Raw genomic sequence first — 25,310 nt, 5'->3', positions numbered from 1 at the left:
AGGATTGGTTGAGGTTTATGATTAGTGAATGATTTGTCCCAAATACAATGCTTTTAGTTTTTGAAATATTTCGGACCAATTTATTCCTTACCACCCATTCTGAAACTACATCTCTTTGTTAAGTGTTGCAGTGATTTCACTCGCTGTAGTAGCTGGTGTGTATAGTGTTGAGTCATCCCCATACATAGCCCCACTGGCTTTACTCAAGGGCAGTGGCATGTCATTAGTAAAGATTTAAAAAAAGTAAGGGGCCTAGACAGCTGCCCTGGGGAGTTCCTGATTCTACCTGGATTATGTTGGAAACGCTTCCATTAAAGAACAACCTCTGTGTTCTGTTAGACGGGTAACTCTTTATTCACAATATAGCAGGGGGTGTAAAACCATAACTCATACGTTTTTCCATCAGCAGACTATGATCGGTAATGTCAAAAGCCACACTGTCTAACACTGTCTAAGTCTAACAAAACAGCTCCCACAATTTTTTTATTATTAATTTTTCTCAGCCAGTCATCAGTCATTTGAGTAAGAGCTGTGCTTGTTGAATGTCCCTCCCTAAAAGTGTGCTGAAAGCCTGTTGTCAATTTGTTTACAGTAAAATAGCATTGTATCTGACAAAACACAATTTTCTTCAAAATTTACTAAGGGTTGGTAACAGGCTGATTGTTTGGCTATTTGAGACAGTAAAGGGGGCTTTACTATTCTTGCATAGCGGAATTACTCTTGCTTCCCTCCAGGCCTGAGGGCACACACTTTCTAGTAAGCTTAGATTGAAGATATGGCAGAAAGGAGAGGCAATTTCATCTGCTATTATCCATCCAAGTTTTTAGCCCCCAGTGACTTGTCATTGTTGATAGACAGCAATATTATTTTCACTTCTTCCACACTCACTTTACGGAATTCAAAATTACAATGCTTGTCTTTCATAATTTGATCAGTTATGCAGTGGCTTGCGAAAGTATTCACCCCCTTGTCATTTGTCCTATTTTGTTACCTTGCCACATTTAATGCAAATAGATTTTTGTGTCATTTGATTTACATAACATGCCAACCACTTTGAAGATGGAAAATGTTTTTAATTGTGAAACAAACAAGAAATAAGACAAAAAAACAGAACTTGAGCGTGCATAACTATTCAACCCCCCCCCCCCCCCCCCAAAAAAAAGTAAATACTTTGTAGAGCCACCTTTTGCAGCAATTACAGCTGCAAGTCTCTTGGGGTATGTCTCTATAAGCTTGGCACATCTAGCCACTGGGATTTTTACCCATTCTTCAAGGCAAACCTGCTCCAGCTCCTTCAAGTTAGATGGGTTCCGCTGGTGTACAGCTATTTTTAAGTCATAACTCTTTTCAATTGGATTGAGGTCTTGGCATGGACTAGGCCATTTAAATTCCAAGACATTTAAGTGTTTCCCCTTAAACCACTTGAGTGTTGCTTTAGCGGTACGCTAAGGGTCATTGTCCTGCTGGAAGGTGAACCTCCGTCCCAGTCTCAGATCTCTGGAAGACTAAAACAGGTTTCCCTTAAGAATTTTCCTGTATTTAGCGCCATCTATCATTCCTTCACTTCTGACCAGTGAAAAACATCCCCACAGCATGATGCTTCCACCACCATGCATCACTGTGGGGATGGTATTCTCGGGGTGATGAGAGGTGTTGGGTATGCACCAGACATAGCGTTTTCCTTGATGGCCAAAAAGCTCAGTTTTAATCTCATCTGATTAGAATCCTTCTTCCATATGTTTGGGGAGTCTCCCCCATGCATTTTGGCAAACACCAAACCTGTTTGCTTATTTTTTTCTTTAACCTCTCTAGGGTATGTGGGACGCCAGCGTCCCACCAGGCCAACATCCAGTGAGATTGCAGAGCAGAAATACAGAAATTCTCATTATAAAAATTCAGAAAAGATACAACTATTTTACATAGGTTTAAAGATGAACTTCTTGTGAATCCAACCACGGTGTCAGATTTAAAAAATGCTTTACGGCAAAAGCATACCTTACAATTACTTGAGAACAGAGCCCAGCAGACAAATAATTACAAACAGTAACCAGACAAGTAGAAGAGTTACACAAGTCAGAAATAGAGATAACATTAATCACTTACCTTTGATGATCTTCATATGGTTGCACTCAGAAGACATTCATTTATTCAATAAATGTTCCTTTTGTTTGATAAAGTCTCTCTTTATAACCGAAAACCTCAGTTTTGTTTGCGCGTTTTCTTCAGCAATCCACAGGCTCAAACACAGTCAAAACAGGCAGAAAGAAAATCCAAATTGTATCCGTAAAGTTCATAGAAACATGTCAAACAATGTTTATATTCAATCCTCAGGTTGTTTTTAGCCTACATAATCGATAATTTCAACCGGACAATAAGGTCGTCAATATAAAAGGTAAACAAGAAAGGTACTCTCTAGGTCGCACGCATGAAAAAGCTCTGTGACACGGCAGGGTCCACTCAATCAGACTGCTCTTACTCCCTAATTTTTCAGAATACAAGCCTGAAACAATTTCTAAACACTGTTGCCATCTAGTGGAAGGCATAGAAAGCATAACTGCAATTTGTCCTAAGTCAATGGATACTGTAATGACATTGAATAGAAAACTACAACAACAAAATAAATCCTACTTCCTGAATGGATTTTTCTCAGGTTTTCACCTGCCAAATCAGTTCTGTTATACTCACAGACACTTTTAACAGTTTTGGAAACTTTAAAGTGTTTTCTATCCAAATCTACCAAATCTACCAAAATCAATATGCATATCCTATCTTCTGGGCCTGAGTAGAAGGCAGTTTAATTTGGGAACCCATTTCATCCAAAATTCCAAATGCTACCCCCTACCCTAGAGAAGTTAAGCAATGGCTTTTTTCTGGCCACTCTTCTGTAAAGCCCAGCTCTGTGGAGTGTATGGCTTAAAATGGTCCTATGGAGAGATACTCCAATCTCCACTGTGGAGCATTGCAGTTCCTTCAAGGTTATCTTTGGTCTCTTTGTTGCCTCTCTGATTAATGCCCTCCTTGCATGGTCCGTGAGTTTTGATGGGCGGCCCTCTCTTGGCAGGTTTGTTGTGGTGCCATATTCTTTCAATTTTTTAATAATGTATTTAATGATGCTCCGTGGGATGTTCAAAGTTCCAGATATTTTTTGTAAGCCAACCCTGTTTGGAGAGCTCCTTGGTCTTCATAGTGCCGCTTGCTTGGTGGAGCCCCTTGCTTAGTGGTGTTGCAGACTCTGGGGCCTTTCAGAACAGGTGTACATATACTGAGATCATGTGACAGATCATGTGACACTTAGATTGCACACAGATGGACTTTATTTAACTAATTATGTGACTTCTGAAGGTAATTGATTGCACCAGCTCTTATTTAGGGGCTTCATAGCAAAGGGGGTGAATACATATGCACACACCACTTTTCCGTTTTTTTTTTAAGTCATATTTTTACTTTCACTTCACCTATTTGGACTATTTTGTGTATGTCCATTACATGAAATCCAAATAAAAATACATTTAAATTGCAGGTTGTAATGAAACAAAATATGAAAAATGCCAAGGGGGGTGAATACTTTCGCAAGCCACTGTAAATGAATGCAGCTGTTTATCATAGCACACAACACTTATTACAGGCGATAGGTTCAGTACACATCACTGCATTCTGTATTAGAAAGTAGACTGGCCCTCTCTGAGGTCTCATTGATCAAGGCATTGCATTCTTTTTGTTTATAAAGCCCTCCTGCGTAAACCTCCGCCGTACCTTACTTCATTGTTATCTTACAGATGTACGAGATACCACACTCAGTCTCAGGGATGGCTACATTTGGAGATCCCTTCGAACTCCACTGAGAGGTAAATCTGCTTTTAGTTTATTTACACCTTACTTATGGAATAATCTCCAAGGCTCTCTAAAATTTGATGAATTGCTGCCTCTAGGGCAATTCAACAAGACTTATTGACCATTTACTGAAAAATGTGTTTGTTTTCTATGATCGTGTTTTGCTTTGATGTGTATTGACGTGTATAATGATGTGTATAATGGTGTGCATAATGTTTATTGATATGTATTGATGTGTATAATGATGTGTATAATGTATTTTGATATGTATTGATGTGATGCAGGGCTCATCTGTGACAGAAACCTTGGTCTCAGCAGATTCCCTGTCAAAATAATGGTTAAATAAGAGAGAAGGGAATTGCTCAGAATATGCCATTTCAACTGCATAAATAAAACAGGGTAAATCTAGAGCTCTGCTTGTAGTATAGTATTGGGGAAAAGGGAATTAATTAATATGTCTTTGCACTGAATTAGATTGGCTAATTTAGGCCCCAGCATGTGAGCAAGGAACATGATACTGTGCAGTGGGATACCAGTAGCTTAGCAGCCTGATGATGATGATGATGTCTTCATCCATGTTCTCACTTCCAGAGGTGCTTCTGGCCTGGGGCTGTGGGTTACTGCTGTAGATGTGAATAACATAATATTGATTTAGTATGATGACATGTTTATTAGGGTCAACATGCAACGTTGTTCTCTGGGAGTAGAATAACACTGTGTGTTGATATTGGATGTTTGACGAGCCTCACACTTAAAAATGATTTATGTTGCTTTTACATGCACAATAAAAATGGAATTATATATTTCTTCGTCAACTTCAAGGTGCGACTTTTAGGTTCATAATCTATTTGCTTCCTTCGACAAATGACACACATGCTAATGCACGTGAGAAGAATGAATAACTGTTTATCACTTGCCTACTCAAGGAGTGTGTGATAATGTATTATCACAACATACAGTATATGAAGCAAAACTCAAAAGGATACAATGTTCTATGTTAATGTATGCTTTCAAGTAGATCAACATATATTGAAAAGGTTATGTGGATCAACATAGATGAACAAATCAAATAATCCTCTGAAACGGTCTGATCCTACCCTGTTTACTTTTCTGTAAAGTCAAAGTACAAAATGTAAACATCTAAGTGTTTAAACCATTTGGAGTATGGTGAACTAGAAAGCTTATAATTTTCAAGATAGTCGTCTTATCCTTACAGTCTTTAGCATAATTAATGCGAGAATCGCATTACAATAAAATATGCCACTGCAGTTGACATTTAAAAATCACTTGATATTTAATTTGACAAGAATGAAAGGGGATGAAAGCTTGTAGCTCCTTGCAGATGAACAAGACAAACAAGAGCATTGGTTGGATCTTGATTTTGACAGAAACAATTTGCCTATTGTGATTAGCACCACCTTCAATTCTGGCTAGCTCATCAGAATCCATGGACAAGGGTTTAAGTGAAGATTATTGTACAATACTGTAGTTCACTGCTGCATGCTTTTGAAAGGCTGTGATGATTATGGTCTAAAGCCCCGGTTTAGCTCAAGTGGGTGAGTGTATCTGGCCTATGTGAGCATGGATGAGGGGTCTCTTTTCAATAGATTATTACATTCTTACAATAAAGACATTTTGTAGATTCTGTAGTTAGATAAAAATCAGAGCAGTTCCCGAGGCACTTTGATAGCTTGTCAAGTTTATTTTAACCAAAAAACAAACAACAATAACAACCACCACAAAACTATGATAAGAACTTAAGTGAACGGCTTGTATTTTATTCCCATTGTCTATAAAAGTACTATAAAAGTAAAACAACTTTTGCAAATCAAATAGTATTTTCTGTCAATTCTGTCTTAACAAGTACTCTCAACTCTCCTCCACTTCCGCAGTGGGAGGATCTGCTTTGTCTTTGTCTAATATCCCCACCAGAGTTTTGAAGGATGGCCCCCACTCGCTGAGGTATCTGAAGTCCTCACAGCCGTCCACCGTCCACGACTCGATGGAGCTCAGCGACTCTGCCACTGACCCATCCCCCTCATAGGCGTATGTAGCCAGCGAGTCATACGGGGGAGCAGAGAAACCCAGGTGGTTCTCCTGGAGACGCTGGTGAATATAGTCCCTGATGATGTTAGTGCTGCCTTCTGTGGTAGGGGTTGACCCATTGATCTCAGTTTGAGTGGTGACATCTGACCATGACCCTGTGCCCCGGCGGAGCATGTTCTCCTTTATGGCCTTGGTGTTCCTCAGCGTGCCCATGTCGAAGGCGTGAGTGTCCTCCTCGCCGCCCCCCTCGACGTCATAGTGAACCACGTTGTCCCGGATGTCCTCCTTGGACGACATCAATGTCTCCCTCTTCTTCTGCCGTCTCAGGCCTACGTAGAGCACCACGATCACTACAATACAAAAGAAACAAGAGCACCACACCCATCATTTTACCATTTTACTGTAGGAGGCAATGGGAAGAAAGACAGTGGGATGTCATGTGTGAGGAGCCATTAGTTAATTTCCTCTTTTCTTCAGCCATTCTTTTTTTCAGCAGGAGAACTTAAAGGAATCACAGCCTGAGGCCAGCCGTGATCCATTTCTGACATGCCATCTGTCACTATTGTACTGAGGCAGCAGTCAGACAGGATGAAAGGCTGTTTCACAATGCTTTCATCTCTCCTTCTCCCTCCCTCTCTCTTCCACCCTCCCAGTGGCAGAGAGTAGAAAGTACAACACAGCAGTTTACTCCACACTACTGTAGTGCTCACTGTGTTATGTTATTCAATAGTAAGAGATTATACTTTAGTAGGAGAAAGTAGGGAGTAATTGATGGACCAAGATAAGTGAGCTAAATCGACCTACAAGTATGATTATGGGATTGTTTCAAGGGCCATTTTTTAAATTGTAACGGTCAATTTAATAACATTACTGTATGTTAGGACTTCAGCTCCCCCTAGTGTAAAATTGTACACATTAACATTATGATAATGTACATTTACAGTCTATAGCAGGTAATTAACACTTGGAGGAATCCGTTATTGATATTATTGCTATTTATCATCGTCAAGGTGGGTGTCAAATGGAAATAATATTCTGTATACTGTACGTTCAGAAATACTGTGTTTCTACACTACAATCTCTGACTGACAGACATGACTTACCCAGGAGTATGACCATGCACAGTAAAATGGCCATCACTGCCCCGGTGCTGAGACCCACTGGTAGAAAGACTGCTTCTGCCGTGCAGGACAGGAGGGAACCGTCGGTCTCACAGGCACACACGCGGACAGTGAGGGTGCCGGTGCTGCTCTGGGCTGGGTAGCCACTGTCCTCCACCACCACAGGCACCACGTAGTACTCCTGGACCCGCCTCTGGAACCCCACACGCTTGGTCACTATCCCCGCTGTGTTGTCTGGAAACAAAATGACACAACCAATAACCCTACATGTCTTAAATCAATAAATTAATCAATCAATTTAGTCTGGAACCCTATACGTGTGGTCACTGTCCCCGCAGTGTTGTCTAAAAACCAAATGAGGGATCATCAAAGAGTGTTCACCCGTGATGCAACAGAGAGTACTCACATGTATTTACATAGTCACATTTACATTTAAGTCATTTAGCAGATGCTCTTATCCAAAGCAATTTACACTTAGTGCATTCATCTTAAGATAGCTTTTTTATTTTTTATTTATCCTTTATTTAACTAGGCAAGTCAGTTAAGAACAAATTCTTCTTTACAATGACGGCCTACCAAACCCTAACCCGGACAATGCTGGGCCAATTGTGCGCCGCCCTATGGCACTCCCAATCACGGACGGTTGTGATACAGCCTGGAAACAAACCAGGGTCTGTAGTGACGTCTCCAACACTGAGTTGCAGTGCCTTAGACTGGGCCCCCCGAGCTAGGTATCACAGTTGTAGTAAGTACATTTTTCAGAAAAGTCGGTGCTAGTAGGAAAAGACAAGTGCACATGTTTTGTTTTCAGAAGATGGGCAGGGACTCTGCTGTCGTAGCATCAGAGGGAAGCTAGTTCCACCATTGGGGTGCCAGGACAGAGTAGAGCTTTGATTGGGATGAGCAGGAGCTGACCTCCTGTAGGATTGGGATGGCCAAGAGACCTGAGGTGTCAGAACAAAGAGCTCGGGTTGGGGTGTAGGGTTTGAGCACAGCCTAAATGTAGAGAGGGGCAGTTCCCCTTGCTGCTCCCTAGGCAACAATCATGGTCTTCTAGTCGTACTCTATGGATGTTGTAGAGCGTGAACCTGCAGTTCTTTGTTTAGGGAGAAATATAGGGCACATACTAAAGATTGACATTGCCTCCGGTCTTGTACAGTTGAAGTCGGAAGTACATACACTTAGGTTGGAGTCATTAAAACTAGTTTTTCAACCACTCCACAAATTTCTTGTTAACAAACTATAGTTTTGGCAAGTCGGTTAGGACATCTACTTTGTGCATGACACAAGTAATTCTTCCAACAATTGTTTACAAACAGATTATTTCCCCTATAATTCACTGTATCACAATTCCAGTGGTCAGCAGTTTACATACACCAAGTTGACTGTGCCTTTAAACAGCTTGGAAAATGCCAGATAATGATGTCATGGATTTAGAACATAATTTGAGTAAATTGAAGGTGTACCTGTGGATGTATTTCAAGGCCTACCTTCAAACTCAGTGCCTCTTTGCTTGACATCATGGGAAAACCAAAATAAATCAGCCATTGTAGACCTCCACAAGTCTGGTTCATCCTTGGGAGCAATTTCCAAACGCCTGACGGTACCATGTTCATCTCCTCAGGAAGGAGACACGTTCTGTCTCCTAGAGATTAATGTAGTTTGGTGCAAAAAGTGCAAAACAATTACAGAACAACAGCAAAGGACCTTGTGAAGATGCTGAAGGAAACAGGTACCAAAGTATCTATAGCCACAGCAAAACAAGTCCTATATCGACATAACCTGAATGGCCGCTCAGCAAGGAAGAAGCCACTGCTCCAAAACCGCCATAACTACGGTTTGCCACTGCATATGGGGACAAAGATCGTACTTTTTGAAGAAATGTACTCTGGTCTGATGAAACAAAAATAAAACTGTTTGGCCATAATGACCATTGTTATGTTTGGAGAAAAAGGGGGAAGCTTGCAAGCCGAAGAACACCATCCCAACCGTGAAGCACGAGGGAGGCAGCATCATGTTGTGGGGGTGCTTTGCTACAGGAGGGACTGGTGCACTTCACAAAATAGATGGCATCATGAGGGAGGAAAATGATGTGGATATATTGAAGCAACATCTCAAAATATTAGTCAGGAAGTTAAAGCTTGTTCACAAATGGGTCTTCCAAATGAACAATGACCCCAAGCATACTTCCAAAGTTGTGACAAAATGGCTTAAGGACAACAAAGTCAAGGTATTGGAGTGGCCACAAAGCCCTGACCTCAATCCTATAAAAAGTGTGTGGTCAGAACTGAAAAAGCGTGTGCGAGCAAGGAGGCCTACAAACCTGACATTAGCTCTGTCAGGAGGAATGGGCCAAAATTCACCCAACTTATTGTGGGAAGCTTGTTGAAGGCTACTCGAGATGTTTGACCCAAGTTAAACAATTTAAAGGCAATGCTACCAAATACTAATTGAGTGAATGTAAACTTCTGACCCACTGGGAATGTGAGGAAAGAAATAAAAGCTGAAATAAATCATTCTCTCTACTATTATTCTGACATTTCACATTCTTAAAATAAAGTGGTGATCCTAACTGACCTAAGACAGGGAATTGTTACTAGGGTTAAATGTCAGGAATTGTGAAAAGCTGAGTTTAAATGTATTTGGCTAAGGTGTATGTAAACTTCCGACTTCAACTGTATCTAGAATGTCAGTTTTCCAGTGCCTTATTTGAAATAAGGTGATGGTGAGTACTTAGCATGTACAAAAAAAATAAAACACAGGCCTTGTCTTTTTACAGAGACGACGTGTCGATGTGCCTTGCCTCGTCTCCAGCACCAGGATAGTGGTGGTGAACTGACTCTGTCACACAGCATTCCCTCTGCCTGGCTGGATGAATATCTCATTTGACAAGGTAGGAGCCATTATAGCACACCTTGTGCCTGTTTGCTGCGATGGCCATGAGCGCCTCTGTCTCTCTAAATCAGCTCTGGTATTTATGTGTTACTGTGTTAGAAAAATACTAACGGAGGATGGTGAGGTGGGAAGGCTGTAGGGGTTAGCAAAAAGTAGAAAATTCCACCCTTGCATCCCCTGGGTTGTGACAAAAAACCCTGAACATCTATTAATTCAATACCAATTGTTAGTGGATATTGTAGGGAGCTAGTATCAAGAAAGCAGATTTGAAGCGAGTCACTGGCATGGCATCGTAATAGATAGTCTGTATATAATATACAGAGACTTTCAGAGACTCTCTCTTCAACTCTCTCTTTCCCTCTTTCTCTCTGTTCTCTCACTCCATCTCTTTCTCTGTCCCCTCCTTCACATTCTCTCCATCTCTTGCTCTCTTTTATCCTTTCCTTTATTTCTCTGAAGAAAAAAAAAAACATGGCTTACTTCCAAAGTCTCGCACAGTGAAATTCCTGTTTCTGATTTCCCTGGGGGACTTGAAGTAGAACTTCTGTCCAACAGTGGGAAGATCCTTGTCCGTAGCATTGATGGTCTGAATTACCTGGTAAAGCACAAAGAGCTTTAAACTACAGTATATGCCCAGAAACAAGTGGAGAGACAATTCTCACAATTATTATATTTCTCTTTCATTCTCTTACACACACACACACACACACACACACACACACACACACACACACATACACACACACACAACCTTTATCACAAAGGAGCTGTTCTTGCCTGGCCTACTTTTGCATTTTCACAGACAAACGTGTCAAAGAGAATGGTGAGCTCCGGAGGGAACTCGTTGACATCCAGCACATTGACTGTGACTGTGACCTTGTTGGATAGGAGAGGGTTGTCTGCAGAATCAAAGAAAACAGTAATCATACAACACATAATAAATACACCATGCACATAGTGGACCTCAGTGAGCATCACAAATGAGTGAGCTTTGCAAAAGCCCTTTCTCTCATGTCTGAACTGCTTTGTAAAACAAACAGTGTTATGTTTACAGTAGCTTGATGAAAGATGTAACAGTGACACTGTCTGTTTACGCTTTAAACTGCAGGCCTCATACAAGTAATATGAAATTGACAATGAAATAGCATGAGAATACTTGAAAATAGAGTCATTGACAAATAATAACATGTTTTCATAGAAAAACAAATGGCTGCACAGTCAAATTATAAGAAATTAATAATATGTGTTGATTGTATTGTGTGATTTACTAATAATGCTAATGAATTTGTAAAAATCCATTGAAAAGATTCCCATTCAATAAAACTGCTCTTTCAGAGGAAAAATAGCATTTAGTTCATTGAATCTGTTGAGATGCTTTACTGTAAGCATCAGTCAATTTCACTAGATGGTGCCACAAGTATGGAACCCTGTGTGTGTCTGTAGACTACGGTATGGCCTGCTTTGTGCAATCTCTTCCCAAATTACTTGCACCAGGACCCTTATTCACAAGCGTCTCAGAGAAGTACTGATTGATCTAGGATCAGGGCCCCCGTCTTGTTCATTATGATTTTAAAGGCACAACTGATTCTAGACTATTTAGACAGTTTAGACAATTTGGACATGGTTTGTGTATGTGTGCTATTCAGAGGGTGAATGGGCAAAACAAAATATGTAAGTGCCTTTTAAACGGGTACGGTAGTAGGTGCCAGGCGCACCAGTTTGAGTGTGTCAAGAACTGCAACGCTGCTGTGTTTTTCCCGTGTGTATCAAGAATGGTTATCCATTGAAACCATAAATGCATAGAAACTGTAAATGACTTGGTAACAGGAAATCTCTTGGACATTAGAGCAACCTTGAGGGAATCTTATGTGAGTTAGAAAATGATGTTCATTTGATAGGGAAGAATATACAAAACCTTGCAGAGAGCATATCCAACTGACAATCTCTTAGAAAAAAACATTAACTATTTGAACCAAAACTTTGGCATGAGATGTAGGGGAAAGTTGGAGCATAACTAACAAAATTAAGTTTAACTAAAATGTACGCTTGATCCAGTAGAAGCTAATATAGAACTTACAGGAGACAAAATTCATAAATTCCACAACACAACTGCAGGGTCATGTCTTAAATGTCTTAAGTGTAAATCTAATAAGTATTCAATTAATCCATGCGTTCTGGGAATGCTATAAAGTCCGGAAGTTGTGGACAGAGCTAGAAAGTTGGCTGTCAGAAGTATTACAATGTAAACATACTTTCAATCTGTCTGTCTGCATATTTCAAGACATGGTATGTGGGGGGCGTATTGAGATACACGATGGTTTGGATGATTCTCCTCATCACTCATATTAAAAAACTTGTTATGGCTGGGGGCAGTATTGAGTAGCTTGGATGAATAAGGTGCCCAGAGTAAACTGTATGCTACTCAGGCCCAGTTGCTAATATATGCATGTTATTAGTAGATTTTGATAGAAAACACTAAAACTGTTTGAATGATGTCTGTGAGTATAACAGAACTCATATGGCAGGCAAAAACCTGAGAAGAAAATCTAACCAGGAAGTGGGAAATCTGAGGTTTGTAGGTTTTCAACTCTTTGCCTATCGAATAGACAGTGTCTATGGGGTCAAATTGCACTTTCTAAGGCTTCCACTAGATGTCAACAGTCTTTAGAACCTTTTTTGATGCTTCTACTGTGAGGTGGGGTCAAATGAGAGGGGAATGAGTCAGAGGTCTGGCAGAGATGCATGAGCTGACCACGCACGTTCACGTGATAGTTAGCTTGAGCTCCATTGCAGACAAAGGAATTCTACAGATTCTACAGACAAAGGAATGTTCCGGTTGGAACATTATTGAAGATTTATGTTTAAAAAATGCAGACTAAAAATGTGGAAATCAATCAATCCACCATTATTAACAGAATGGAAAAATCTAATAATTTATTATTTAAATATAGAAAGTGTGTGGGTTACCAAGAGAATCAAAATGGTGCAGTTTCAGGTGTTAGCAGTTAATGTTACTCTTCAAAACCACAGACCCCAAAGCAAATCAGGAAGAGGAAAATAGGTTTATTCAAAGAGGACGAATCATAGATGTTATGCTGAGAGGTAGATGTTCATTCTCCCCTGTCCTCAGTGATTCTCTTCAGTGATTCTCTTCAGTGATTCTCTTCAGTGATTCTCTCCACAGAACAAAGAGACAGGATGTACTTTTTAACCCAGCCCTAGCCTGTGGTTGACCAATTAGAATTCCTTGTAATAAAACTGGGCCATTGGCCAAATAACAAGTATCCTATTTCAGGTTCAATGTATAAACAATTTGGACCAATGATAACTTGCCATGTAGATATGAGTCCCAGACTGAAATTCCTCCTATGTCTCTGACCCATTAATCCTTAATCCCCTGTTACAGAAAAACCCTATTTCCATTGATTGTTAGTACTCCATTGACTTTTAGTCCTCTATTGACCTCTCGTCCTCTGCGTTGTGTATTTATCTTCAAAATATTCTTACACAGGTCATGGGCGCTAGAGATGGGGATGTGTGCTAGTTGGTCTGGGCAGGTGTGATGTAGTTGATGTTTGTAAATATTGTTTTGTGTGTGTATATTTTGTATTGTTTATAAAAGATTAAACACATCTTACAAAAAAAGAATGGTCCACCACCCAAAGACCATCCAGCCAACATGACAAAACTGTTGAAAGCATTGGAGTCAACATGGACCAGCGTCCCTGTGGAACACTTTCAACATCTTGAATTGAGTCTGTTCTGAGGGCTAAAGGGGGTGCAATTCAACAGCCTAATGTTTTGTACACTCAGTGTATGTTAACACATATTATATACTGTACATATTTACCCTTTGTCCTATACTTACTAACTTTAGTGGCCACAACAAAGATATTGTGCTGCCTATTACTCTCTCTGTCCAACATCTCGGTGGTGGAGATGGTCCCTTCCACAGTATCAATGTCAAAGCAGCCGTCCACAGGCCTCTTCCACTCAATAGAGTATCTACAAAACATTCACAAAAAACATGATTTTTTTTTTTTTAACTACTGAACATGATTTCTTCAACCTCACACAGCATATTTCAATCAATATTTACATCTGAACTATTCTTTCCACACCTTCATTCTGTATTTGCATGTACAGTGCCTTCAGAAAGTAATCATACCCCTTGAATTATTCCACATTTTGTTGTGTTGCAGCCTGAATTCAAAATGGAATCCATTTTCAATTCAGGCTGTAACACAACAAAATGTGGAATAAGTCAAGAGGTATAGTCAAGGGGTATGAATATTTTCTGAAGGTATAATGACAACGTGAAAATGACAATGTGAAAACAATACTTGTAGAAGCACCTTTAGCAACAATTAAAGCTGTGAGTCTTTCTGGTAAGTCACTAAGACTTACCACACCTGGATTGTGCAACATTTGCCCATTGTTCTTTTCAAAATTCTTCAAGATTTGTCAAATTGTTTGTTGATCATTGCTAGACAACCATTTTCAGGCCTTGCCATGGATTTTCAGCAGATTTAAGTCAAAACTGTAACTCTGTGCCTCAGGAACATTAACTGGCTTCTTGGTAAGCAACTCCAGTGTAGATTTGGCGTTGTGTTTTAGGTTATTGTCCTACTGAAAGTTGAATTCATCTCCCAAGTCTGGTGGAAAACAGACTAAAGCATGTTCTCCTCTAGGATTTGGTCTGTGATTGTCTCCATTCCATTTCTTTTTTATCTTGAAAAACTCCCCAGTCGTTAACGATTGCAAGCATACCCATAACATGATGCAGCCACCACTATGCTTGAAAATATGGAGAGTGGTACTCAGTAATGTGTGGCATTGAATTTGCCCCAAACATAACACTTTCTATTCAGGACAAAAAGGTAATTGCTTTGCCACTTTTTGGCAGTATTACTTTAGTGACTTGTTGCAAGCAGGACGCATGTTTTGGAATATTTAAAAAAAATCTGTACAGGCTTCCTTCTTTTCACTCTGTCAATTAGGTTAGTATTGTGTTGTAACTACAATGTTGTGGTTTTAACGACTCTGTGTTGTGGAGTAACTACTCAGTTTTCTCCTATCACAGCCATTAAAGTCTTTAACTGTTTGAAAGTCACCATTGGCCTCATGGTTAAATCAATGAACTGTTTCCTTCCTCTCAACTGAGTTAGGAAGGACGCCTTTATCTTTGTAGTGACTGGGTATATTGATACACCATCCGAAGTATAATGAATAACTTCACCATTCTCAAAGAGATATTCAAGGTGCCCTATCATGCGAGGCATTGGAAAACCTCATTGTGGTTAAACGTGTGTTTGAAATTCACTGCTTGACTGAGGGACCTTGAAGATAATTGTACGTGTGGGGTACAGAGATGAGGTAGTCATTCATCCAGTCCATGCAACTTATTATGTGACTTGTTAAGAACATTTTTACTCCTAAGTGTATTTAGTCTTGCCATAACAAAGGGTTTAATACTTATTGACCGAAGACATTTCAGCTTTTCATTTTTTATTAATTTGTAAACATTTTGAAAAAAACGTTGACATTATGGGGTATTGTGTGTAGGGCAGTGACCAACAAAATCTCAATTTAAACTATTTTAAATTCAGGATGTAACACAACAAAATGTGGAAAAAGTCAAGGGGTGTAACTACTTTCTGAAGGCACTGTAATAGAACATCTGAATGTAATAGGTCTACAGAGATAGATAGGCCTAAATAATGTATTGGTCCCGAAGAAGAAATGTCCTTACGATTAGTCAAATAAAGATCCAGGCAATGACCGCAAACATTACACAGAAGAATGATCACTCTCTTTTCATGTAGAAACTAGGGATGCGTCCCAAACAGCACCTTATTCCCTGTATAGTGCACTTCTTATGACCAGACCCTGATCAAAAGAAGTGCACTATATAGGGAACATAATGCCATGTGGTTGTGTTCTGATCAGCATTCTAGTATGTTTATGTGTTTCATGTCCCATGAAAACAATGACAAATGTAATGCTTTAAAATATTAAGCAGACATCACAAAGATGGCCTTTTGAGCAAGGTGAATTACTGCCTCCTCCATTTCTAGCAAGACATTAAATATTCATCGATAACAAAAAACACTGCTGGGCCACAACGTATTTGTATGTTCTTGCGCAAGAGATGTCCTGCATCTCACGCTCTGTCTCTCAACACCAACAGAGTGGAAGTCAACTGTACTTGAAAAACATTTGGAAGAAGAAGAAAAACAACAAGTCAAATGTATATTAGCTGTCAGTGTTCATAACTCTGAGGAGCAAAGTGTGTCTCTGTTGGTTAAATCAAACATCCAACACTCCAGTCACCAGACCAAAATGCTCCCATCTCGCTAAATAGATACAGTAAAGTTGATCTATGTTGACAGCTTTTTCTTTTTGCCATTTAAGGTGTCGGATACAGGTGCCCAATAAATACCTCAATCCATCATGGTCCCATTGCTCAACACCAGCCTTGATGAATCACCTTTTGATTAACCATACAGTAGGTAAATAGGACTTACCATACATGTATGTATAAATGTATTCAAGAGTCCTTACCTAACTGAGCTGGTACTTGCATCTAGGTCCTGCGCTGTAACAGATCCAATGATGGTGCTCACAGGAGTGTCCTCATACACATCTATGGTGTAAGAGGTCTTAGTGAACACAGGGGGTTCATCCACATCCAGCACGTTGACCTTCACGGTGGCAGTGTCTTTGAAGGGGCCCCGGTGCAGGAACCGGGGATCCAGGTGAGCGTTGGAGGCCTCCACTTTAAAGGTGTATGATCTTTTGGTTTCGTAGTCGAGATGCTGAAAGATAATGAATGAAAGGTGAAATGCATTTATTATTCATAGTAATCAAATCAACAGAGAATCAGTATTTATAAAATCATTCACATCGTCAAAATCAGAATGCATTTCATGTCAATGTTCTGTGATATGAATATACTGTGTGCAATGGTCAAATATAGTGCTTGGTTCAGTTTGTTAACACCTCTGTTAGGTTTAGTATGCTCAACAGACACGGAAGTCAAGCACTTTGATATGGAAATATGCACGTTAACTGAGCCAACCAAGATTGATTTATGTTAAAAAAATAGTTGGATTCAATGTTCTTTTATCAACGGACTCATGTTCTTCAGTGTCTGAGTTTTAAAGCAATTTGAGACTTGAAAAGCCAATGTTTGGGGATTGAACACATTTTCATGGAGATACTTTGAGAACCGCTCTCTGACCCTATTTTACAGTCTCACATTAACTCAGCTGGGTCCCTAGTTAGCGTTGACAGCAGAGCAGTTTTCACTGTCAACACACACACAGCAGTCCCTGTCTGAGACACACACATGCAAAAGCCTGGTTGTCTGCGGAATGGGCAGCCACCCTGCTGACTGCATAACAACCAGACAGACAACAGGACTGTGCAGGAGATGCAGGAGGATAGACACCACAGCATGTGTGCCATCCCATCCAAAAAGCACCGCTCAGCGTTACCTGCAGGGAACACAATTCTTGCAACATTGCAAATTAGCAGGGACAATATTCCTTATCTGGAAAGTGAAGCCATCCGTTTTTGGTTTGGGCCTATATCCTCCTACTCTACCTCCCACCTCCCAACCACAACCTAGTGACAATTCCTTCTTTTTAACGGCACAGAGGTGTCAATTACAGTATTTGTGCCAGGATGCTCCTGCTGTTTTTACTGTGCCCTCCTAGGTGCCTGACTCATCATCAAGGAGATCCATGGGTAAGCATAGCACCTCAACCTCCCACTTCACGTGTGATGGATTTTTTTTTAAATTCACTGATAACCTACATGGTAAAAACTGTTTTTGGAATATACCAGAGTTTGGCTTGGAAAGAGATGATATTATCTAAAATAAATAAATAGATGACTGTGGTTGATATTCTAAAGTATAAAGGTTTGACATTTCCATATCAAAGTGCTCGACTTCCTGCATACTACAGTTTTTTTTTCATAATCGCTTTGGTGCTATTTTGGTTGGAATAGATAATTCCTGGAGTCTTGAAGCATATCATAAATTGGGCGTGCATTCAGGCCTAAACTAAATCCAGCACTGTCCAATGTAGAAACAAAGTATAGACCCAATACCTTGACACATAAATACATTTAGAGGCCATTTGAATCCCACAGACGGTTTATCTATCGTTTCACTATAATCTTTTATTTTGACGGAGTCGATTATCCCTTGAAACGGTTACTCTTCCAAAACCTCTTGTCACAAGCTGTGGCAAACTTTGGCTGAGCCCTCTCCAAATCAGCCATTTTCCATACTTTCCTCCATCACCTGGGCTTTCACAGTTTTACAGGTGCTGTTTTAGCAGAGGAACATGGGGGGAGGTGGTTGTAGTTGACCCCTGAGTCTCTACCACCTGGTGATCCACTAGCAGTCATTTTCAGGTATCATTCTGCAGTGTCAGGTAAATGGTCATTATGGGCTACTTGTCAGGACCTTGTCAGGACCAGTTAGAGAGCAGGAAGAAACAGATCACTAACAAGGATGGCTATGATACAAACAGCTACAAATAGATGGCTCTAAAATCATTTCAATTTCAGAAGGCAAAAGTGCCTTTGTATAGTCCCACTATGTATTTGCAAGAAAGTGCCTAATGTTTTGAATGTTCATTGTCAACATCCAGACAAGTGCAAGTAGCGCTTTGATGTACTTACAGTACATCGAGGTAACTCACAGAGCTGCAAGATACACACCCCATCTGTGAATAATAATATAATCCCAGCCCAGACGAGACATGCACTCAAACCCAGTTCAAAAGCTTTGGTGCAACTATCCACTTATGTGAATATAGGATACCAGTATTTGGGAGTCTGTGGGCCACAGAGAGAGAGAAGAAGCTGTCGTAAAGGGGATTTCTAAAGGGATTCCTGCTTGTCACATCCCATCAGGAGTTGTGTTGTCTGATCATAGCCTCAACAGTATTCATTTTAGGCTAAACCAAAACACATCCAAGCACTTTCCTGAAAAAAATATCAAAATACATTTTTAGACTGCCAGAAAATAGGGATCATCAATTTCTCCATATTTCCTCATGGTTGGGTTTTGAGGATGGTTTGTAGTTGTAATAAAAGTATCAAGGCACGAGGCGAGACCCAAATGCAGACACAGGAGGCAGGTTGGAGACTTACAATGTTTATTAATCCAAAGGGGTAGGCAAGAGAATGGTCGTGGACAGGAAAAAAGGTCAGAACCAGATCAGAGTCCAGGAGGTACAGAGTGGCAGACAGGCTCGTGGTCAAGGCAGGCAGAATGGTCAGGCAGGCGGTTTCAAAGTCCAGAAACAGGCAAGGGTCAAAACCGGGAGGACTAGAAGAAGGTGAATGCAAAAAGCAGGAGAACGGGAAAACCACTGGTTGACTTGGAAACATGCAAGAAGAACTGGCACAGAGAGACAGGAAACACAGGGATAAATACACTGGGGAAAACAAACGACACCTGGAGGGGGTGGAGACAATAACGAGGACAGGTGAAACTGATCAGGGTGTGACAAAAAGGATATATGCAGCAATTATCTATTAATATTCCAAGGCCTAAGTAGTACGTTAGTTTAATTATCTAAATGAGCACAGCTTTGCTCATGATCTGTCATAACAGACCTGTAATTCTTACTTGAGAAACTGGCCCAAAACAAAGCGCGATGGAGATCATTTGTGGACCTTTCCTCAACATAGAGTAAAAGGGTTCAAGTAAAATAAAGTGATTGGTGAAGGGTTGTTAATTCCTACCTCACTTAGGACTATGATTCCCTCTTGACTGTGCCCGTTGGAGGTGATGTTAAACACGTGTCCTTCATCTCCAGGAACGATAGAATATTCCACCTCTGCATTCTTCTCAGAGTCCAGGTCATGAGCTCTGATCTTCCCCACTGCTGAGCCCACTAACGAAGACTCTGGGATCCTGAGGTGGAATATACCTGCCGTACAGTAAGAATAGATTCAAATGTAGAAATATAAAATATGTTATTGGCTGCTTCTTGTATGAGTCAAGTCTCAAGTCTCTAGTTTTATGTAAGGGCCAGAGACTCACTTTAACCTCTTTTAATCATGTGAAGCCTATTTATACAAGTATCACTTCACTGGTGTTGCTAAACCATTGATTATATATAAACAGCTCATACAAATATGAATTACCTCATTATAATTGATTAACACTAACACTAGTTAATTATTAAAGTAACATCTAGTTGCCTAGAGATATGATGAGATCCCGTTTGTGCAGAAAGATTCCCTTTCAGTGCCCACAATATTGTTAAATGCATTGGGTAATAGCAAACAAAACCATAGTCATTAAAATGCAATTTGGCACACTTTTTGAAAACCTGGGTGGGTTGTCGTTGACGTCGCTGAGGGTGATGTTGATGGTGGTGGTTCCGGCTAGTCCTCCCAGCTGACCGCCCATATCCTTTGCCTGAATAAGGACCTGGTAAAGCTCCTTCACTTCACGGTCCATGTTAGGCAACGCAGTTCTAATAACCCCTGTTCAAGGTCACAAAAACCAACAGAGAATATGTGTGTGTGTGTGTGTGTGTGTGTGTGTGTGTGTGTGTGTGTGTGTGTGTGTGTGTGTGTGTGCGCGTGTGTGTGTGTGTGTGTGTGTGTGTGAGAGAGAGAGGCAAGCAAGAGTAAAGAGTAGTGAGGGGGAGAAAGAGAGATGAGTTGTGATTATAAGAGACTGTATCCTCTTTGATGTTTGTCGAAGGAAGAGAGAAGAGGTGGATTTTGACTCATGCATTCATTTGGGAGAATTATGACATCCTTCACAGATGTGTAGCAAAGGGAGATCTTTGACACTGTGCAAATACTAATCTGACCTAATAGTGCTTCTACCTGTGTGAATAGCGTTTGATCAGGAGTGAGTCTCATGGTTCGGGTACTAAAGGGTCGTTGCCACCGACAACGAGTAATCCTGATTCAATGTGTTCCCCTATACTCTCAGTCCAACTTCAGCTGCAATATAATCTCAAAGTATTTACAATAATCACATATTGCAGTGGTACAGCTATACATTTTGCCATTGTAAAGGCCGGTTACACATTTAATGCTTTGGTTTTCAAATCTCTCTATTTGACATTGTGGATGTGCCTTGATTTCAACTATGTTGTGATCTCACCAGTTTTGGAGTCGACTGAAAAGTAAGGCTGTCCATGTAGGATACTGTAGACGATCCGTGCACTATTCCCATAGGAGGGGTCGTCAGCATCTGTGGCAGTCACCTGCATAACAAAAGTACCTGTCCATCATACAGAGACAAAAGGTAGGAAATTGTTAATAAATAGTGTTATTTTCATCACTTCGAGCATTACGTCTTAAGAATAGTACATGATTATTTTGAATTCATCATTAAAAATGTAATGATATAATTGACAAATTCTGGCATGCAATGTAACCTACATAGGCCATAGGACCTCCATACTGAACTGGTGGACCGCGGATCAGATCATGAACGGGGTCAATACGGACCGCATGTCCCCCCCCCCCCTAAAAACGTTTAAACAGTGGGGGGAAAAAATGCTCTGCCACATGCAAAATGTTTAGAATTGTGGGAAATTAGCTTTAAAACAAAAAAAAGAGGTGTGAACAGTTTAGGGTCGCATGGGTTGCGAAGTGGGGGTTTGTTACTGCGCCGATAAATTACCTTATGCATCCAGACCTTTGCCACCTGCAGTAGGTATCACATCCTGATCTGTTTCACCTCTCTTTGTGATTGTCCCCACCCCTCTCCAGGTGTCGCCCAGATTCTCCATTATCCCCTGTGTATTTATACCTGTGTTCTCTGTTTGTCTGTTGCCAGTTCGTCTTGTTTGTCAAATCAACCAGCGTTTTTGTGTCTCAGCTCCTGCTTTTCCCAGTCTCTCTTTTTTTCACCTTCCTGGTTTTGACCCTTGCTTGTCCTGACTCTGTGCCCGCCTGCCTGACCACACTGTCTACCCCTGACCCTGACCCTGAGCCTGCCTGCCAAACCTGTACTTTTGCCCCACCTCTGGATTATTGACCTCTGCCTACCCTGACCCTGAGCCTGCCTGCTGTCCTGTACTGTTGCCCCACCTCTGGTTACTGACCCCTGCCTGCCTTGACCTGTCTATTTCCTGCCCCTGTTGGAATAGTAAACCGTGGTTAATTCGACATTGTCTGCATCTAGGTCTTACCTTCATACCTGATACTAGGAAGTGTATGTGACCGGACCTTCTCAAATAGTACCCCTGCTATAGGATATCTAATATAATTCAAAACAAGATATTGACAACTTGGCTGAACTTTTTTGATAAAGGCTGAATCTGAAGCTTCCTCTACATGGAGTTTAGACTTCATGAGAATGAAGAGATTATGGTTTTAAAACCTAATTGTTAATATAACTTTACGAAATTGTATTTATCAGACAAATAGATGGGAGAAGTTATGTCACCAACAAAATTATTGAATAAAGTACAGGATGCATATTAAGCAGGCATAACTAATATAAAGACTAGGTCTTTAGTGCGAAGCACGAGGTAGAGGTTTTCTTATTTAATATTCATATCCTTGTTTCTTTTGTTTGTGTTTCTGCGCTTTCACCACAGGAGGTTGGTGGCACTTTAATTGGGGAGAACAGGCTTGTGGTAATAACTGGAGTGGAATTAGTGGCATGGTATCAAATACATCAAATACATGGTTTCCATTTGCGCCGTTCCGGACATTATTAAGAGGCGTGCTCCCCTCAGCAACCTCCTGTTCCTTCACTGACCGCTCATGTGTGCTCTACTGTGTGTGCATCCTAGAGCGTGGGTGAGTATTTGTGGCCACAGTTGCGCGAATGTCAGTCATTTCAGCATAGACTTAGGACATGGCATCATAGACATTGCATCATTGTATCTGTATCATCATGGCGTCTGTGAGAGCACGGACAGCGCCATTGAGGCCATCTTCATTTTGAAGTGGTCAATTTTCTTCTTCTATTACTTCTGAGTAGGGAAACAAACTGTAACAGAGCATACTTCCCCCTGGAGTGTGTTGTTTGAACAGGTATAAAGCCAAGGTTTGGGATTTATTGCCACCTGCAGTTATGGAATGTTTGCTCACAAGTATAATTAATTGGCTGATCCCTCCCGATGACCTGGATGGAATCATGGGATCCTTCCTTAACCCATAGGAAGTCCCATCCAGTTGATTATTTAAAAATAGTTTCAGTCCTTAATGGCGCTGCCAATGCTAAATAAAGCCTCTTTCAGTAGCCAAACATTGCTGAACATTGTGGATATGCCACGAGTAGAGACAAAGTGATTCCTTTTTCTACATGTCAGAGAAGGGTGTTTGTTCTACATAGCATATTTATATCTGAACCAAAACATTGCATCCTGCTGAATGCACCCCTGGTCTGTTTATCAGGTGGGCGGTCATGTTTGTTTGCAATCAGAGGACCACTTATTTGAGCCCAGTAAGGGGACAGGGACAGTGGCAAAAGAGAAGCCGGTAGCAGCACAGTGACACAGGTTACATGTACGTACATTTCTTTAGAGCATAAGGAGAGTAATAAATATATGATGATCATGCTACCACCTTGCCTGTGGTTACTGATAATGTGTCAGTATGACTCCATTGGTTATCACTAAAACTGTCCTGTCACCAAAAAACTGGCCTCTCATTAAAGGCAATACTATTAACATCTACTGGCACTGGTGAATCCTTACCACATACCACATGTGCACTCACTTTGCATAATCCTTTCCTCCTACTTTATTAACAAAATGTCCTTTCCTCCTATCCTAGCTTCCTTTCTGCCTTTTCCTATCTTTCTTTCCTCATTTCCTAGTTTAATTTCCTTGAAACCTTGCCTTGCTTTCCTCTCCTCCTTTGGTTTCCCTGCTCCTTTTCTTTTCCTCCTGTTCTAGCTTCCTTTCCTCCCATCCTTTGATTTTATAGCTCCGCTTCCTCCTATCCTTTCATAGCTTCCTTTCCTCCTTTACTAGCTCCTTTTTCTAGGAAGGAAGAAAAAGAGCTCGGAAAGGAAAATAGGAAAGAAAGATAGGAAAGGAAACAAGGATACAGGCAAGGAAATGAATTAAGGAAACCTTTTTAGGAAATTATACTAGGAATGGATGCTAGGAAAGGAATCTAGGAAAGGAGGCAAAGAAGCGTAGAACCTATAGGAGGAAAGGAGTTAGGAAAGGAAAATACGTAAGGAAGCTGGAAAAGGGGGAAACAAATCTAGGAAAGGAAAGGAGAAAAGAGAGCTAGTAAATTAAAGAAGGAATGGGTTTAGGAAAGGAGCAAAGGAATCTAGGAAAGGAAATAAGGAAAGGGATTTAGGAAATGAAGATAGGCAAGTTGGAAAGACTCAAATCCTTACTGAGACTGACTCAACTTCTACTGAGACTGACTCAACTCTTATTGGGACTTAATATGGATACCGTATCCATGGTATCCCACCTGTGCTCAAAAGAGGTAGTAGAACTAACTGCTTTAACTTTGATTTAATATCAATTCAGTGTTTTGTACCACTTAATTATTTTGTACCACTTAAACATGGACATGTAATGTATCATATAAAGACTGAAAATGTTTGGCTTTAGGCCGAATTGTTAGCAATCTTTAGGTTTCTACCACTGCTCATGGTGATCAGTGCGCGTTGCAAACGTTTACAAAAATGGCACGGTTTGTTTGAGACTAGCAACATTTGTTGAGTCCAGTCCACCACAATAAACTGTGAATGAATGTCACCTGCTTTCAATGTGTGTTTTTTGTAGAAAATAATGGACTTTATTCCTTTCGACTGCAGAAACATTCCAACACAAAAACACCAATGCCACCTGACTGCCATGACTTGAAATGAAACCAAACAACAACAACCTTTGCCTATCATTTCAATTGGAGTCAGATCTCAATCATATGATTCTATGAAGGTAAAATTCATAGACAGTAGAACTAGGCCTGTATTCCTACAGGATTCCCTTCAGATACTCTAGTGTAGCTTAATGTCCAATTGTCATCATAGCTTTACTCCATATGGATTTGTATAAGCCAAAAAGTACATTACAGGTGCCTTTCTTACCCCCTGGTGACATCTCTGGGACACTGGCTGTGTATGGGCCGTCCAAGAACTTTGGTTCATTGTCATTGACGTCTTGAATTTTTATGATGAATTCAGACTCAGGCTCCAGAGGCCTGCCTGTGTTCATGTCCACAGCCTGGGCTCGTAACGTGTAGTAAGATTTCACCTCTCGGTCCAAACCCATCAAGGCATGGATGTCACCTGTCGTCTGGTCTATGGTGAAGATGGTTCCGACTCCTTCTCCTGATAGAGTGTACTTCACGTCGCTGTCGCCCCTGTCCAGGTCAGTGTGAAGCTGCATAGAGAAAACATGTTGTATTTGTCAGTGAATCAAAGTAGGAATACACATG

The 25,310-nt window shown here is 40.6% G+C and overlaps 1 protein-coding gene across 1 annotated transcript in view; it reads right to left on the bottom strand.

Annotated features, from left to right (window-relative positions):
• Positions 1–5,510: 5,510 nt before the first annotated feature.
• The window catches only part of cdh12a (cadherin 12, type 2a (N-cadherin 2)), a 34,304-nt gene continuing 14,504 nt past the window's right edge, over positions 5,511–25,310 (bottom strand). The window contains exons 3-12 of the mRNA XM_021613322.2: positions 24,961–25,255; positions 21,046–21,165; positions 20,244–20,411; positions 19,662–19,849; positions 16,458–16,711; positions 13,762–13,898; positions 10,671–10,792; positions 10,374–10,488; positions 6,981–7,232; positions 5,511–6,227 (exon numbers count right to left, since the gene is read on the bottom strand). Coding sequence (XP_021468997.2) covers positions 5,701–6,227; positions 6,981–7,232; positions 10,374–10,488; positions 10,671–10,792; positions 13,762–13,898; positions 16,458–16,711; positions 19,662–19,849; positions 20,244–20,411; positions 21,046–21,165; positions 24,961–25,255 — 2,178 coding nt within the window. The 3' untranslated portion in view covers positions 5,511–5,700. The remainder of the gene's footprint in view (positions 6,228–6,980; positions 7,233–10,373; positions 10,489–10,670; positions 10,793–13,761; positions 13,899–16,457; positions 16,712–19,661; positions 19,850–20,243; positions 20,412–21,045; positions 21,166–24,960; positions 25,256–25,310) is intronic.

The sequence above is a fragment of the Oncorhynchus mykiss genome, chromosome 8 (genome assembly GCF_013265735.2).
Source record: "Oncorhynchus mykiss isolate Arlee chromosome 8, USDA_OmykA_1.1, whole genome shotgun sequence".
In the NCBI taxonomy this organism is placed as follows: domain Eukaryota; kingdom Metazoa; phylum Chordata; class Actinopteri; order Salmoniformes; family Salmonidae; genus Oncorhynchus; species Oncorhynchus mykiss.
Note: the sequence above shows the minus strand (reverse complement) of the source record. Positions and strands in the feature narration are given on the sequence as shown.